The 16,797-nt window shown below is 55.3% G+C and overlaps 4 protein-coding genes across 4 annotated transcripts, besides 2 other annotated features; all 4 read right to left on the bottom strand.

Annotated features, from left to right (window-relative positions):
• Positions 1-1,372: 1,372 nt before the first annotated feature.
• Positions 1,373-2,097: a repeat region.
• A 161-nt stretch (positions 2,098-2,258) lies between these two features.
• LPMP_292470 (heat shock protein 20, putative) lies at positions 2,259-2,726 on the bottom strand (the record flags this gene model as incomplete). Its single annotated transcript, XM_010702549.1, has 1 exon — positions 2,259-2,726. The coding sequence occupies one exon, from the start codon at positions 2,724-2,726 to the stop codon at positions 2,259-2,261; it is 468 nt and encodes a 155-aa protein (XP_010700851.1).
• Positions 2,727-6,841: 4,115 nt separating this feature from the next.
• Positions 6,842-9,046, bottom strand: LPMP_292460 (cyclic-nucleotide phosphodiesterase, putative; the record flags this gene model as incomplete). The annotated part of the gene is made up of 1 exon (XM_010702548.1): positions 6,842-9,046. One exon carries the CDS (start codon positions 9,044-9,046, stop codon positions 6,842-6,844), a length of 2,205 nt encoding a protein of 734 aa, XP_010700850.1.
• Positions 9,047-10,126: 1,080 nt separating this feature from the next.
• LPMP_292450 (hypothetical protein) lies at positions 10,127-12,424 on the bottom strand (the record flags this gene model as incomplete). The annotated part of the gene is made up of 1 exon (XM_010702547.1): positions 10,127-12,424. One exon carries the CDS (start codon positions 12,422-12,424, stop codon positions 10,127-10,129), a length of 2,298 nt encoding a protein of 765 aa, XP_010700849.1.
• Positions 12,425-13,728: 1,304 nt separating this feature from the next.
• Positions 13,729-15,822, bottom strand: LPMP_292440 (hypothetical protein; the record flags this gene model as incomplete). Its single annotated transcript, XM_010702546.1, has 1 exon — positions 13,729-15,822. The coding sequence occupies one exon, from the start codon at positions 15,820-15,822 to the stop codon at positions 13,729-13,731; it is 2,094 nt and encodes a 697-aa protein (XP_010700848.1).
• Positions 15,823-16,685: 863 nt separating this feature from the next.
• Positions 16,686-16,796: a repeat region.
• Between the last annotated feature and the right edge of the window lies 1 nt (position 16,797).

Raw genomic sequence — 16,797 nt, 5'->3', positions numbered from 1 at the left:
GCTAATTACACACCTGTACATCACAGCAAATGCACAGCGATGGGAAGACGAGAATGGTAAATGAAAACAACATGCGCGCACACACGTACACACAGCAGGGACGGTGATGCAGGTGTGAGGGATATGTGAACGCGCCGTTAGAGGGAGTGGGGAGTTATGTGCGAGCAAGACAAAGGAGGTCGAGGTAGCGTGACCGGCACATTCAATCGAAGGTGCAAGAGGGAGGGAGGTAGAAGTGCAGAGAGGTAGAAAAGAAGCACGAGAAAGGAGAAAGAGAAATGGAGGAGGAGGAGGAGGACAGTACGCAACTCCTATCCATGAACTGGCATGCACGCGTGCCCATCGAAGCGGTCGCCACGCGTCAGCAAAGGGCACGTCACGGTGCAGCATCGTAGACTTGGTAGCTGACACGAACACACCCCAGAATACGCCCAGCGTTGAGCCTCGACCGTAAAGTGCACAGTACCCAAGACACCCAGCATTTTGCAATAGGAATGCACCGATGACGCAGTTTTCGTGAATTGGGCTTTTTTGGTGTGATGTTGCGTCTTTTACCTTCATCCCACCATTCCCTCAAACTGCGCAAGTTGATCGCTCTACTGCAGAGCCCATAGAATACACCTCAGCACCCTCGGCGTAACGAGGGAAAAGAGGGGAAAAAGAGTGTGGGACGTGTACTTCAGCGGTGGGCGGAAACACAGTCTCGCTCGCTAGACATCTCTCCCTCCATCCCTACACTTTTCCCTCCCAGACCTCACCGCAGAAGCCGACACGGAATATTCGAAAGAAAAATGCCAAGCGTGGCTGAGGATGATGTGGACCAAAAGAGAGGAGAATCCGGAGGAGTAAAAAAAAGCAACACAAGATGACATCAAGGTCAAGCTTGGTGTACACGAGAATGCAACGCAAAGCCGAAAGATTCCGAGGGGAAACAGATGAGAGGCGGGGTAGCGAGACAACAGCGGTGCACCGTGTAGATAAAAAAAAAGAGCACAGAGGTGCGGCTCTTATCAGAGAGGCATAGACGAACAGAAAGAACATACGAGAAGCGACACGCGAAACAGGGCCAACACGAACGAGGGTATGCCGGTCAACAGCAGCAACGGCAAACGTGCCCTACCCAGTAGTAAAGGTGGGGTACTAAATGAGAAGACGACGACCAGATCAATACGGAATGCGAAGACGCCGATAGAGCGACGAAAGAAAGACGTGCAAATGTCGGAGTACATACACAATCATGATGCTGCAGGGCAAGACAACTGTCACACAGGAGAATGCACCACACCACTACAGAAAAAAAGAACAGAGGAGAAACCCAAGTAGAGAGCGTCACTGAGCGATCGCACACTTTCTATTCCGGCGAGGCCTCCTCCCACGCACAGGTCAGCACATAGAGGCACACCGCCACCGCCCACCAGCCCTCGTAGGAGTATTGCGAGAGGTCCTGGTCGTCTAGGGGAAGCAGACCTGCCGCCGAATTGCGTCATGCGTCTTGCGGGCTCGCCGCACGCCTCCCGTCAATGCCACAGGGGGCGGGCACACATGGGCCGCGACGCGTGGGATGTTGCCACGAGTCTCGGGCAGCAGGGGCGTTACGCCGTCTCCCGAGGCCGCACGCCCTTGACAGGGGCGGGCGTGCCAAGCGGAGGGGGGGACGTGGAGAAGCATGTGCCGGTGCACAGAGAACACATCGCGTGGGAGAGGTGCGTAACCGCCACACAGCGTGCAAGGCCATGGCGTCAGGCGAGGCCTGCCACTCGCCTCGAGCGATCCGCCCACCACGCGTGGCACACGGGGTACAGCATCGGGTCGGACGCCCCCATGGCAAGCACGGGCGGGCCGGAGGCTCTGGCAGGGGTGGGGGAACCACGCCGCTAGCGCAGTAGCAGGCGTCACGCCATCCGCACACCGCCGCCTCGCTGCCCGTCACCCACCACGCAGCGAGCACCGGGTCTCCTCCCACCGCCTCGTAAGCGCAGCATCCCTACCTTTTGATGTGGAACGGTGGCCGCCGTGTAGCCCTTGCCGTACCGCATCACAGCGCGTATCTCGGTACCAGGGGATGTCAGCTCCGCATCGGAGACCGGTGGCCATGTCATTAAGCGGAAGGAGAAAAGAAAAAGTGATAAGCGAAAGAGCCGCCGCAGAGCGTACGTGAAGCTTCATATCGGGGGACGTCGACTCGCAGATCCGCACGGCTCTCTCCTCAGTTTTTTTTCTTCTTTATGACGCTCGTCATCTCGCCTTATCGAAATGCTCTAGTCAATGGTGACTGAGTTGGACGCTCCAGACTTTGTGTTGCGCATTTTTGGAATGGACACACTCAGCTGATGATCGTTGAAGGTGGCCTTGATTTTGCTGTTGTCCACGGAAGTGGGAAGCTCGAAGCAGCGCTCAAAGCGGCCGAAGCCGCGCTCTGCAACAAGTAGCTGGCTCTCGTCCTGCTTTAAGACGCTCTTGCGATTGCCAGAGATGCAGATGGTGCTCGCACTTTCCGTGTACACGCGCAAGTCCTCCTTCTTCACCTCCGGCAAGTCAGCAACGAGGGTATAGCCATCGTCCTGCTGGGATAAGTCGACCGCTGGAATCCACGACCCGCGCGAGCGGGAGGAGAAGAAGGTGTTGAACATTTGAAGTGGACGCAGATCAGGAAAAGGGAAGAGAAAGGGGAAGAGACCGTCGTCGCTGTTGCTGAGCGAGTCCCTTTTGTTGTTTGGGCTCCACATCGGCAGCTACACAAGGAACGGATGAGTTCGCGCAGCAAAGCCTCGTGAGAACACAAAAGGGGAAAAGCAAAGAGGATGACGTCGAAAACTACGCAGTAGGACAGCGACAGTGCACGCGAGAGGTGAGCGGAGTACGTGAGAAGCAACTTTTATAAATGAGACGTGGGTAGTGATCTGAGTAAGAGTGTGTTGAAGGTGTCAGTCGGAGAGTGTGGAAAACGCAGGTGAGGTGGCTGCAATCCTGGTCTCGTGCGCAGACATACGTGTGTAAAGAAGAAGGGTGAAAAGAGAAAGGTGGGTGAAGAGGGGCAGTAGAGAACATGGCTGAGAGGGCAGAGATGGCCGGAGCCCACGCTAGTGGAGGAGTATCCAGGCCGAGAAAGGGCCCTCTCAAGAAGAATCGCGCTTTCATGCTGCGTCCGTCGTCGAAGATAAGGCGGGGGTGGACAGCGGTCTCCCATCAGCTTCACCTGCGTTGGAGTTGCACGGCAAGACTCTCTGTCTTTTTACTGCCACACGTGCCTGCCTGTACGACACATCGAGGAAAGGTGAAGGGAAGAGAAAGCAGCGTGCGAGAGAGAGAGAGAACGACACTGTGGGGTGATGCTGAAATGGAACGTCTGCCACATTTGGTGTTTCGGTTTATGGATGAAAAGGAGAAATGCCAATGAAGAGCAAACATGGAGGAAAAAAGAAAGAGGCACATGCCTAGACAGCCATAACTTTTACGCCCACATACGTCCATACACAAGCACACACAGCACAAGAGAGACGCAGGGACAAGAGGAGCGCCGAGCCCACCACCATCACCACAGCACACAACACAGAGAAACACAGGGGAGACCATCTTTCGAATCACTGAGAATAGGGAACAGAAAAGAACAACGCACTCACAAACGCACCCGCACACTGACATGGAAAAAGGGGGAGCAGTGAAAGGGGGAATAGAGGGAAGAATGGGCATGATCCAAGTGCTAAGTGCACTCAAGCTCAACTTCTGCAAAGACAAGTAAATAAATCAAAAGACATTAAATAGCAATAAAAGTGCAAAGCGAGAAGGAAAAGAGGAGGGGGGGGCAAAGAAAGCAGCACTATACATTTATTTTCATGTTGAGACGCACCATTTTAGGCGGTACTACACACTCGCTCGATTTATTTCGCATTTGTTAGTGGAATGAGTGAGCCGTGCTGTTGCCGCTGTGCGGGGGTGAATATCCGTTTCTTTTTCCAGCATGAGCACATGAATGGCGCTCAGCCACTCTCTCCACTTCCTCTCTTTGGGGCGGTTTGGAAATGCCCTCGGTCTTTCACTTTTCCCATTATGGGCGTAGCCCTCGGCACCCCCTCTCACGCACACACACACACACAGGCACATCATCCTCTGCGAAAGGAATAAAAAGCCCCCCCTACATATCGCCTGAGAAAGAGAAAAGGGCAGATGAACAAGGAACGGACAGGAAGCAGTGGGGAAGAGGCAGGGGTTGAAAGGCGACGGCTAACGCGGGCTGGCGAGCAGGAGGAGACAGATATGGTGGAGCCCAATGGCAGAAATCTATTCAACAAACACATGCAAGAGAGGGGGAAATATGAGTGAGCCCAGCGACGCACCAAACACAAGGAAAACACAATAGAGGAGGAGGGGGAAGAGGGGAGAAGAGGGGGAAGAGGGGGGAGAGCAGCGGTCGGGAGGACGGGAAGTAAACAAACAAAGGCCCCTCCCCCAAACATAACAAAACAAAAAACGACGAAGAGAAAAAAAAAGATCAACAAAAAGGGGCGCGCAGGACGGCAATGACAAACGCACGCCGAAAGAACGAAGAAAAAAAAACATGTCGTTCCATGGTCACTTTATGACGGCATCTTAAACAAAATCCTGAGAAAGAGAGAGAAGACGTGGTAGATCGAATACGAGTCTGCGACAAACCCCGTATGCCGCAATCCCTCTAAAAAAGCGGAGGAGGTAAAGAGGAGAGACAGGCAGACTCATATGCATAGAGATAAACAAGTAAGCCTTACACAGAAACACTTGCGAGCACGTACAGCAGCGTGAGTGCTTTTCACCTTTCGCGTTGTAGAGAGGCAGGCACGCATACAGTGCTTCGTTCAAACAAAAAAACATATATGTATGTGTGCTGATACGTACATACAAGCAAACACAAGGACATACATGTACAGATGGCCATCTTTTTCCTTCCGGCGCGTGGGTGCGGCGGTAGAGCTACGTGCAGATCACAAAAAAAAGAGAGGCCTCGAGCTCTCCATAGACCAAAGCAGCTCATATCAATGACCAAGAAGCAAAACAACAGCAAGGACAACTAATCTAGCGAAGGGAGAGCCGAACAGAGTGGTGACTCAACCTATGGTGACGGCAGTACAGCGGCAGAAGAAGGCAGGGGAAGCACAATAGCCAAGACGAGGGAAAGCAGAGGGTAGAGAGACAGGGGATGCGTTCCTGTCAATGACCTCCTGTATCCGGGTGAAGAGTGGAAAGAACGAAGAGTGACGCACCGGTAACATCACATAAGCCCGCGTCATAATGGCAAAAAAAAAAAAGAAATCTGAAGCGGTACTGAAGAAACTGTCAGCATAGCTCAGTGGCGTTCAACACGTGTTTTTTGATTATGCTCATGCGAGGGTACGCCATCTCCTTCACGCTGTCCTTCGTTGTTGCATTTCTCCAGTTGCCCCAGCGCCGCTACCACAGACACACACACACGCACACACATACCTCTTCCCCCCTTGCCCTTGCCTCACGAGATAATTTCAAGCGCATTGTCCATAGCTGCACTGCCAGCGCGGATGTCCGCGCACGCCGTCCTCTGTCCTGCCTCACAGTCTTCTCCTGAGGAAGAGAGTCTCCATCGCTAGTCGACATCAAGAGTTCCAACGGAAATAACGATGAAAGAAAGATATCGTGACAACGGTCAAAACAAAACAAAAAAGATTTGTACTGTGGTAAGCAAAGTAAAGAGACGAAAAAAAAACACAGAGAATACAGGTAGGGAGGGGGTGCTAGATACATGCGTCATACACTGTATGCGAGGGAGAGGGGAGGGGGGCTGACGAGAGAGAGCGGGTGAGTTGACAACTAAAAAGGGGGTTAAGTAGCGCCAGTACATAAAGACGCACCAAAATACACAAGCGCACAATAACAACTCGTTCTCCCGTCGCTGGGCCATCCTTGGCCCGGCGCAAAAAAACCCAAGACGCGATGAGCGAAGAAAAGGGGGAGAAACCACAAGTCACATCTGCAGTGAGCAAAGGCTGAACCGCACTTCAAGACGGGGCACAGAGCACACGACATGCGAGGGTAGTAAGGGAGGAGGAAGAAAGCAACACAAGTAATGAGAGGAAAAGGGAAATCAAGAGACAACATGAACACGCGCAAAAACAAATGGAAAGAGGGAGAAAAGAGAGGCTTGAGACAGTCATGAGACGCGAGAAGGGGGGAGGGGAGAGGAGGGTAGAAGCAGAGTAAGCAATCGATCGGAGGGAGTCACACCAATGGGTGTCTGAAACATCCACACACTGCTAGCGTGAAGAAAAAAGGGGGGAGAGCAGGCAAAGCGTGCTGGCAGCGAGAGAGGGGGAGAGCACGGGAACACGCACGCACACACACACACACACACAGGCCCACAGAGAGACACGAAACACACAAAACATGAAGTAGTCATATGTGAAAAGAAGAAAGCGAACGAAGCAACGTGAAGGAGTTCAGAAAAAGGCAGAGAAGCAGAGAATGCTTGTGGGGGCGAAGGGGGAAGCAAGAGACGGACAACATCAACAGGCAATGGGTGAAGAGGACAAAAAAAAACGATAAAAGGAGAGAAGAGAAGGGCATGGAGGAAGAAAAACGGTAGCAAATGCACACGAAAGGAAGATGTTCACAAAAAAAAAAACGGCGCAAGAAAACCGCCCATGACACAGAAGCTCCCCTCCTCCCTCCCTGTCCTCCTCCTGTCGTCTCTTCCTCTAGCGGGTCTGCAGCTCTGTTGCCCTCTCCCTTTCTTCACTCATCTCACTACCATCGCTTTCGTAATACCACCCACTCCTCCCTTCGCTCTGTACCCCCCACGTCACCCCCTCTCCCCCTCTCTTCGGTTCTTTCCTCCTCCTCACACCTCTAAAGAAGGAGCACCTTTCGTCTCGCTGTTCACAGGCGTCTCCACTGACTCGGCCTGTTGTGCCTCCTCCGTCTTTCGCCTCCAGTACTCTTTGTTATCAACACACAAATTTACTGCAAAGGTCATGGATGGCAGCAGCGCCGAGATCGCCTCCACCATAGGTTGTACAATGTACATCATAAACGAAACCTGACCTTTCGGGAACTCCTCCATCTCCTTCGTCCGGTCCATGAAGGGAGAGATGGAGAGATTCAGCTTCCGCTCCGCATCACCTTGCAGGTAAAACTCCTTCGAGATGTTCTTAGCCCACTCGGCGTAGATATGGTTGGGCCGCGCGCAGTTTGAAATATCGGCCATCTTGATCGACATGGAGAGAGCGAGTCGCACGTCCTCCTTTTTGGAGTGCCACTCCGTCGCCTCCGACATGCGCACCTGAAAGTTCTTGAAGATGCGCGCATGGTTGCCCATGTCGGTAGCCAGCACCATCTCTAGTATGGTCTCCCGCACAAGCAGCCGCTGCTCGTCTGACAACGTCGCGAAGATGTTGTAGCGCGGGTTGCGCAGCAGCTCAAAAGTGCATGCAAGGTGATGATTTTCCAGGATAGACCGGTCGTTGTAGAGCGTGGCGAGATAGGCACCAGTGCGCGAGTGGAAGTTGTTGTTAAGGCCAGGGTGGTCAAAGTCGTGCACGGCGCCGGCGATAATGCCGGCGAAGATCTCTTCTTTGCCCAAACAGCACTTGACGCTAAGCCCGGCCACAATCATAATGTAGTAGTTGATTTGGGTCACATCCGCGCCGTGCATGGCGTTGTGGTACGGGTTGGGGTGGTAGGCACTCTGCACAGCTATGAGGAAGCGCCGCAGCACGGCATCATCTAGGTTGAAGTAGCGAACCAAGTCCAGCTTGTAAAGCAGGAGATAGGTCGTGTAGAAGAGGGCGTTGCCGTCGGTGATGATCTCCAGCTGAATTGTGTCGTAGTCCCAGTGGTCGATTCCCTTGAAGATCTCGAACGCCTCTGCAATAACCCGGCCGTTGCCGCTTGCATCCATCTTCTTCCGAATTTCGGGCCGCTCTAACACACTCGAGATGTCACTCAGCTTCATGCTAGGGTCTAACGGGAATGCACAGCGGATACAAAGCGAAAGTAGCTCGTCCGGATCCTCCTCTTGCGGGATGTACTCAGGACACCACAGGGTGTGCTGGAAGCTCTGTGCACCGCCCTCGTCGTACAGCTGGTCGAGTGGGTGCTTTGTGATTATGTGTTCCTCGCGGGCCTTGAGACATCGTTCAAGGTTGCGCACCTCGCGACCAACGGCCATGGCGAGATGAGAATGCAGCGCCGACTCCTCTCGCAGTGGGCGCACCGTCGGCAGCAGCTTATCTACGTAGGTCGTATGCTGCGTTGCTGCAGCAGCGTGCACCGTCAAGTCACACTCCAGTTTCTGCGCACACATCTCCCTCCTGCTCGAGCTACCGAACGTACGATTGTACCGCAGTGCACGTGTCAACGGGTACATAACATAACGGAAGACCTCCTGTGCATTCGGCGAGCAGCCATTCGATACCATCTCCATCGGCACTACAAATGAGTACGTGCAGGAGGGCTCTTTCCTATCGAAGATGGTGAAGCCGGCGTCCTTTCGGGTCGGGGTGAGAGAGGTAACCGTCGCCCTGGACTTGATCATGGCTGTAGCGATGGACTTGAAGAAGGGAGCCCACGAGAAGCCCACGCCTGCAGCCTCCTTTGCCTGCCCCAGTTCCGCATCCGTGTAGCTGCACGTATACACAGAGCCTGTGCTCTTCTCATGGTACGACACCACCATGCTTTCCGTCTCAGCTTCACAAAAGAGAAACAGTGTGCCCAGCAGCACTGTCTTGGCGCGGTGGCTCATGGCCAAGGCACCATACTCCTTGATGTACTTGCCCTTGCCCAGCAGCCTCGTGGTATTAGCAGGGGTATTCATGTTCATCCACCCTGTCCGACTCGAAGGGGCAGAGGGTGCAACCATAGGAAGTGGTCGTGGCGCAGCCTCAGCCGTTAGTCGCGCGGTCGCTGCCAACGCCTCGGCGTGGTCCGCATTGGGCGAAAGGTTTGCCGCTTTCGTGTAGCCCGGATATGCCTTCGTCTGGTCGGAGCGCGGTAGCGGCGCCGACGCCAGCCCCGCCGTGGACTGCTTCGTATGACCGTTGCCCATACCTGACACGCCGCAGAACACCAAGACAAGCGAATAATAACAAAAGGGAAAAGATGGTGAGGACACACACACACAGAGAGAGAGACGGGCACAAGGAGGACGGCAGCGAGGTTGGGCCCAAAGAACAGGAATACAATCAAGAACTTTGCCAACAAGCAGAGAGGAAGAAAAAAGCCGCCGGCTGAGGAAAAGACGCGGATATGCTCCCCACTCCGGTTTCTGTGCTTTTGATTCCTTTCTGTTTCGTGTGAAGGAATGTCAAGTTGGATGCGCGGAGAGCAATGGCGTGCTCCAGCACCTTCTGTGGGTGAAGGCGTCTATGGTCAGTGGTGAGGAGATAGTGAGGTGTAGTGAAGGAGAGGAGATACACGATGGCAAAGGCAGTGGCAATGGTGGCAGTGACGGTGATGTGTGCAGCGCAAGAGCAAGGGTAGCACCAGCACATATTCAGGCGCGCGAACACATAATACAGAGACAGAGAGACAGCAGCAAAGATGTGCATGCATTTGCCAAAGATCAAGGGAAAGGTAAAGAGGCGAGGAGACAGTTGAGATGCGACAAGGAGAAAGCGTGCGTGTGGCGCACGACGGCAAACAATCCGTCCAGTCGTGTTGAGAAGAAAGGGGACGCATGCGTTCCCTCTGTAACCACGGTACGAGATGAGGTCTCCTTCGCCGCGCTCTCCTCTTTCTGCTGTAGAGCTCCGCTTCCTCGACTGTCGCAGTGGTGACAGGGATGACACGGTCACTGTTCGTAGGTGTGTGTGTGTATGCGTGTGTGTGTGTGTATGTGGATGTGGATGTGGTGTGTACAGATTTTCTTGGTGTGTCAGTGTGCACGTTGAGCTGGTCAACGAAAAATACGAGTAAAATGAGGATGCCAGACGACAGCCCGGTGAGGCGCGGTGCGGTGTGTTTTCTCTTTCTTTGCCTTCGGTGGGGTGCAAATGAAGTGGCGACACACACACACACACACGCACACACACGTCAATGGCACGGAGGGAAAGCCTCGTCGAGCGCCAAGGTTACTTTGTCCCCCCTATCCTACGTCCTCAACTCCCCTGCCTCCGCGTCGCTGCGGTTAATGTTCCCTTGACGGCGGTGCCCTCAGCGCCGTCATCTTTGTAACTCTCTTTGGTTTCTTCACGATAGGGACAAAGGGGCGCAGCTCAGGTAAGACCCCCTCCAGTTGGAACGCAAAGTCGGCGTCCTGAAGGACTTCCGGCTTGACTCTGTGCGACTTCCTGTGCGTGATCTTGCGAGGGCCCGCCTTGCCGTCGCCTTGCAACGGCGGAATGGCGTACACCTCCTCGATCGTGAAAGCAGAGGCAGCGGTGACTGTGTCGCATTTTTCTGGCGTGGCCACCGATGGTGGTGGCGCAGTAACCACCTTGTCTGACGCTGGAACAGGAGATGAAGCCGAAGTCAAAGAAGGGTGGGTGTCTGTAAATACTCTCTGCGCAGGATGACGTGGTGCTCCTGAGGTCGGGCATGAAGCAGGGGTGTGCCTCTTGGGGGTCTCCAAGGCGAGCGGTCCCTGTGGTGCTCGACTGAGTGCAGGGGCAGCAGGCCTAGAAGAGACTTGCTTTGTTGCTTGCACCACTGCTTGCGGCGCAGTTACTTCGGCCAGCACCGCTGACGGTGGCGGCGACGCTCGCTTGGCAGCCTGCACTACTACAGGAGCGAGTGGGGCGCGTCCCGGCGTCTCCACTAAAGTGGTGTTGGATCCTTCTTGCTGCTCCTTCTCCAATGCAGGCGCCTTTGCTATTTCAGCTGGCACAGTCAGCGTTGCAGAACGCCGTCGCACCGCCTCAACCGGCGCCGGCGCGGGGGCTTCGGGGCTCTCCTGCTTTGCCGTGCGGGACGCCAACTGGTCGGCAGCTTCGGCATCCTGTTCCTCCAAAGGCGGCACGTACCGACGAGTGTGCACCAAGATCGGCGGCTTCGAGCCCCTACACTTTGCTGGAGTCGACTGTACCCGCGTCGAACCATTTTCACTATCGGCAGGAACTGGGGGATGAGACTGGGGCAGTAACACCGCTGCCTGCTCAACTGTTACCCTGTGCGATGCCGCCGCAGTGAGGGGGATAGGTTGTGACAACACCCTGTATGCCTGCTGTGGGGTTGCAGTCCCACATACGGCGCATGGTGCCGAGGCCATGGAGCTGGAAGTTCTCGTTGACGATCCGCGCCGCTCAACGCGACTGGCCACCGCATTCCATGACGCGCTTGGCACGCGACCACTGTGTCGTCTGTTGACGTGGGATGGCGACGGCTGCAGTCCAGTAGAGCTGGGCATGTCAGGTGTAGCTGATATAACAGTGGTACCGCCGTAGTAGCGTTTCCGCGAGATGTACGAGTTGTACTCTACAGATACGTGGGAGTTGTGGTGAGACGAGGCAGTCTGTTGCTTCGGATGCGAAAGACGTTGCAGGTGCAACTGCGTAGGAGCACGTGCATTCGATAAGTGAGAAAGAGTCCCCCGCTGTGGTGGCGCCGTGGCCTCCTCGGATCGGGCGGTGACCGTCTTCTTCGGCATGGCTAAGCGGTCCAAAGTGCTGTTGATGTCTCTGCTTGGTGCGATCTCGGCCAAGGGGGTGCGACACAGCGGTGCGCCACCATCGGCCGCCGGCAAAGGGGGAGCTTTTTTTGGTCCAGTGAGTCTCTCGTAGTACGCCTTCTGCACCTCTGAACTGGCAGCAGTAGCTGGCGCAGTGGGGTACTTGCTCTCTGGGCAAGAAGGCGGAGGTTGCGCCCTCGCCGGTTGGGCCCGTTCTACACAAGGAGCCATCGAGAACTTTACAGTGCGCAGCGACTTGTGGTACCTCTGCTGCTCTCGCAGTCTGTCTCGCTCCTCTTCTTCTGCCATGTTCAGCAGGCGTCCGTAGTTTGGCGCTGCGGGCCTCATCACGGTGCCATGCACACCTCTCGGTATCGCCAGACGGTCGATCTGCCGCTGATCGACAGTGAAAGTAGAACGCGCACGCGGCGCACGTGAGTATTGCAGGTCACCGCTGTCAGTCCCACTTCCGCTTCTCAGGCGAGCGCTGAAGTGCCGGTTGGGATAGAAGACGTGTGTGCCGGAGTGGTTGTCCAGCTGCGACGATCGGCTGCTTTGCAGCACCTCCGTCCAGGCCGCATCCTTCTCGGTTTCATTGGAAGGGCACTCCTCCGCAGCGGGCGAAAGCGGAGAGCAGGCAGCACTCAGCTCATCTGCGTGCTGTACTCGCCGCACGGGGACAAACACTTCGTCATTGTCGTCGAGAGGGAAACGCGCTATGGGTTGAGAGTTGTGATACGGCGTCTCACCCTCGTCCACCAATAGGGACGCGGCTGCCTGCTGCGACGCACGCTGCGACGGGGAGAGAAAGGCTGGCATGGTCACAGAAATTGCTGGCTCTCGCAACAATATCAGCTGCTACTACCACACCAGAAAAAAAGGCAAGGAACCTAACACAGACGAGAGGAGCCAAAGTACAGACACACACGTGGTATTGCCTGTGTGGCTGCACAAACGACACCCTCCCCCTCCTTCTCTATCCAACGACAGTCTGTTGACTGGGGTCACCACGCAAGAGAAACAGGAGGAATGACGAGCACACACGCACGAGTACAGAAATGAGGCGCGAAAACGAAAGACGAGAAGCAAAAGAGAAGATGGGTGAGTGGGCGAAAGACACAACACTTTTTACACAGCTTTTTTGTAATTCTTCGGTGTGCTATGTTGTTCACGTCGGGTGCGTGGGTAAGTGGGTGAGTGGGTGAGTGGGGGTATTGCTTTGACGAAAAGACGTCCGCGTATGCATAGGCGCCCGCCACCGCACAGGAAAGACGCGCACGAGCGGCGGCCTCGTGAGAGGATATAAAAGGAACAAAAAAAGAAAAAAACGATGAATGAACGCAGGAGATGGATAGCGCAAGATCTGCCCCAAGAAGCAAAGTTCAAGTCAAGCAATCGAGTCAGAGGCTCTGGTAAGAGTACACACACACATACACGCGCAAAGATAGACAGAAGAAGGCGCAGATACGCAACGTACACCCGCGTGCATGTAAGGCAGAGGATACAGGCAGAGGATACAGAGAGAGAGAGAGATGCAGCGGGAATACTTTGAGATGATCTACCGTTGAATGAAAGGCACTGGGGTGCGCTAACGTCACTCCTCCTTCCCCTTTCGCACACGTGTGTCTCTACATGACTTCGCTTTGGTACCTCATAGACAGCCCAACGACTCACGCGCATACTAAGCGGTAGAGAGTGGGAAAGAGACGTGGCTCACGTGGCTGATACGATCATCTCCAGGCATGATCGTCATCGCGGTCAGAAGAAAAAAAAAAACATGAAGGAGTGCGTGGGTTGCTGATATTTATTCGTGTGCTTCGATTTAGCAGAACCAAAAGACGACAGTGAAGCCCTCACCGCAGTGAAAGTGGCCGTGCGCATTGCGTCAGTCTACTTAAGACATGGGGGGGGGGGGGATGAGCACCTGTGGGCATCGAAGCCCAGGCCCCAGCAACCCTGAAGGAGACATAAAAAATGAGGAGAGGGTCTAGCCACCGGCCAACGCATTGACGTCACAACGAACACGCACTGCCCGGATGTGTATGCATCTAAGAAAACGGTAACGAACAAAAAAAAAGGTGTAGTGCACCCATCTGCGCCGCGTGCTCGCCTGCCTGCCAGCATCACCAGGCGCCGCTGCTAGGAGCGTCTTCCGTAGAGACAAACATAGGAGCAACAGATGGGTGCTGCGACTCAAACACGGCCGGCCGAAAACTGAGAATCGGCGAGGGTGTTTGGCTGCGTGTGCTAGAGTTCTGCACATGGTGAGCCAGCCCCTCTTGCGTCCTGGCTGGGGGTGGCGCCGATGAGAGGGATGTGTGACTGCGTCCATCGACAGAGACGCTTTGGCGATCCAAAGTCTCTTCCGCCCTCTGTCGCCTCGTGCGAGCGAGTTGCTGCCTGGCAAGGTACTCCTCCACGCCCCACGGAGTACCATCACCGCCGTAGACGCTGTACGACAGCGTCGAGGAGGAAGCGGTAGCCGTGCTAACGCTGCTTCTCCTGCGTGCCGCAATCGCCTCCGCTGCCGCCACCTGCTCTGCCTGCCACTGCCGCATCGTCTCAAGATGTCGCTCTCGATGCTGCAGCCACTCGCCGCTCCGCTGCGCCACGGCGTTGGGACCACGCTGACCGCTCGAGCTCGTAAAGGCCCCCGTCAAAGATGACGAGTGTGCATTGATCTGCGGCTGAAACGTGCACTCTCGCTGCTCGTGCTCTGCTTGCTCCTTGCGCAGCGCCTCCAGGCGCCTCTGTCGTCGACGCTCATACGCATCCAGAGAGACAACCACAGAGTTGGGAAGGACCTCTGGCGTCGAGAAGGGGGTGTTCGATACAGTACCCTGTTGCTGGTGCGCGGACGGCGTACACAGCAAGGTGCGACGTGTCTGGGAACGGGCTGCAAGAGATGGAGACGGAGACACACCAGAAGCGTCCATGAAGCTGGAGGAATCGACGTAGGAGGCAAGAGAATGAAGAGCACTGGGTCGACACAGTCGCTCCATTGCTGTCTCCGGTAGTCGCTGCGCAATCGCTGCACTAACTGGGTTGATTGAGGGCTGAAAGGAGTCCCGTGGGGTCGAGCTTTGCCGCGAAAAGCTGCGGGTGCCCTCCAGAGTTTTTGTGTGCACGCCGATGTTGCTCTCGCGTTGATATCGCGGCGCGGTGGCGGCAGCTAGAGACGTGACAAGAGGCTGAAATGGTGTGTGGACCTCGCGCCACGTCATTTCCCGCTGCAAGCGGCGAATCGCAGCTTGGTAGCTTTCTGCGTGCAGGCGATCGCCAACACTGCCAATGCGCCGCATGTTTGCGGCATGCCGAGTGATAGACGGGCCTGCATGTGCCTGAGCCTCTCGCTCCGCCTCAGCTACCTTCCACTGTGCCAACCGACGACGATGCTCACCAAGAAGAAAGGCGTCAGGCACCGATATCCCATCCAAACCCTCTCTCGCCTTTCTCCGGGCAGCGAGCTTCGCAGAACGTGGGTTGATGGACGGCACGTCCTGCAGCTCCTCCAGTGCTTCCGCCTCCGAGTTTTTGCGAATTTGCGTGAGTTCTGCCAACCGCCTCGCCCGCCACGCAGCTCGGTCCGGTGGGGGCTCCTTGTAACGTGATTTAGTCGCCAGGGCGTAAGCTGAGATGTGAGGATGAAAAGGAGCGATGACTGCCAGGTCCTCAGCCTCGCGCTCCGCCCGCATCTGCACAGCCTTCTCCTCCAGTGCGTGCTTTTCCTTGGCCCTCTGAAGCAATTTGTCCTCGATGCGTTGTCCCTGGGGAGGAACGCGGCGTGCAGAGCGAGGTGCCTGCACGGGTACCGGGGTTGGCGAGATGGGGACGCGTGGTGCCGGCCGCACCTCGCGCATTTCTCGCTCAATTGCTTCTTGGCGAAGCCGCTCGCGATGTTCCTGCATTAGTCGACCTTTCTGCAGAAGTGCCTCATAAATGGGAAGTGGGTGCGTAGCGGACGTCGCGGCATTTCGCTTAGAGGAGGGCGCACCGTGCAGGGAGAGCTCGGTTGCCGCGCCACTGCCTACTGGCTCCGCTACGGACATGTAACCTGTTCGAAAAGATGAGTCCCCTTGTGGCTCACTCTGAAGGCAAAGTGGCACAGGTGCCGAGAGGAGTGCGTTGATGCGCTCTTGAAAGAGGCGACGAGAGGAGAGCGTAGCGGTACCGCCGACAGTGTCGCCATTCGCCTGTATCTCCAATGAGCTCGCCATCGTGGCGAGAAGGTAAGCCGGAGTGCCGTAACACGTTCTGAGTGAGGAAGCAGGGTGCTGTGTTGTCTACACTGCTGTACACGTACGGGGGTGCAATCGACAGCATAGGTCGCCACACCTTCCGCCTCGGTGGCACATGTAGTACAAGGTAAACCGTTATTCAAGTAGCGCCGTGCGAAGCATATGAAGGAATACAAGACGTTACCAAGCAAAGACCGGGTGCAAGAAAAAATGAGGAGGCAACAAAAGATGGTTGCTTCGTTGGCCTACATGCGCTAGCACACAAACTCACCTACTCCATGGCATCAGGTGGGTCCCTGAGAGCCACGGAGGACTACACAGGCAGGTGTATGCATGTACCTCTGTGTGCCTTTTCCTCCACTCTTGAGGTCCAGACGTTTTTCATCATTCGGCTCCGCAGTCTCCTGACCCATGCCTCGTTTTTCTTCCTTCCTTGCAAATCAACGGCAGGGGATTGCGGTCAGTCGACAAGGTTTACGGAGTAAGCGGTCCTACAAGATGGGCCTTCTCGTTTGAGGGGGGTTTCTTCATTTCCTTTTATTCGGCAGTCTTTGACATTTTGTCTCTCACTGTCGTTCATGGTGAGCTAACCCACTCACCCCACCCGCACACCTCCTGCTACATTCTTTCATGTATCGTCGGAGCTTGTAAGGTGCGCATTACCCCACCGACTCGTAAAAGAAAAAAGTGGGTGCGACGTTAAGTGTCACAACTCATAGAAGCAGCGTTACGGTGAGTGAAAGAGAGGAAAAGAGGTACAAGAGAGGAGAACAGGGATCGATTGAGACACACATACATACAAGTGAGAGAACGAGAGAGGAGGGCAAAGAGGCATCTGTTTGTCCTTTATCAGCGTGTCCATTCTCGGCCAGCGCGAGTCGAGCTCCGCTCCACCCGTGCCTGTCCCACAGACCCATCGCGTCGTGCGAAGCAGCACACCACATACGCGGTACT

This window comes from Leishmania panamensis, assembly GCF_000755165.1.
Source record: "Leishmania panamensis strain MHOM/PA/94/PSC-1 chromosome 29 sequence".
Classification (NCBI taxonomy): Eukaryota; Euglenozoa; class Kinetoplastea; order Trypanosomatida; family Trypanosomatidae; genus Leishmania; species Leishmania panamensis.
This window is presented reverse-complemented; position numbering and strand designations above follow the sequence as displayed.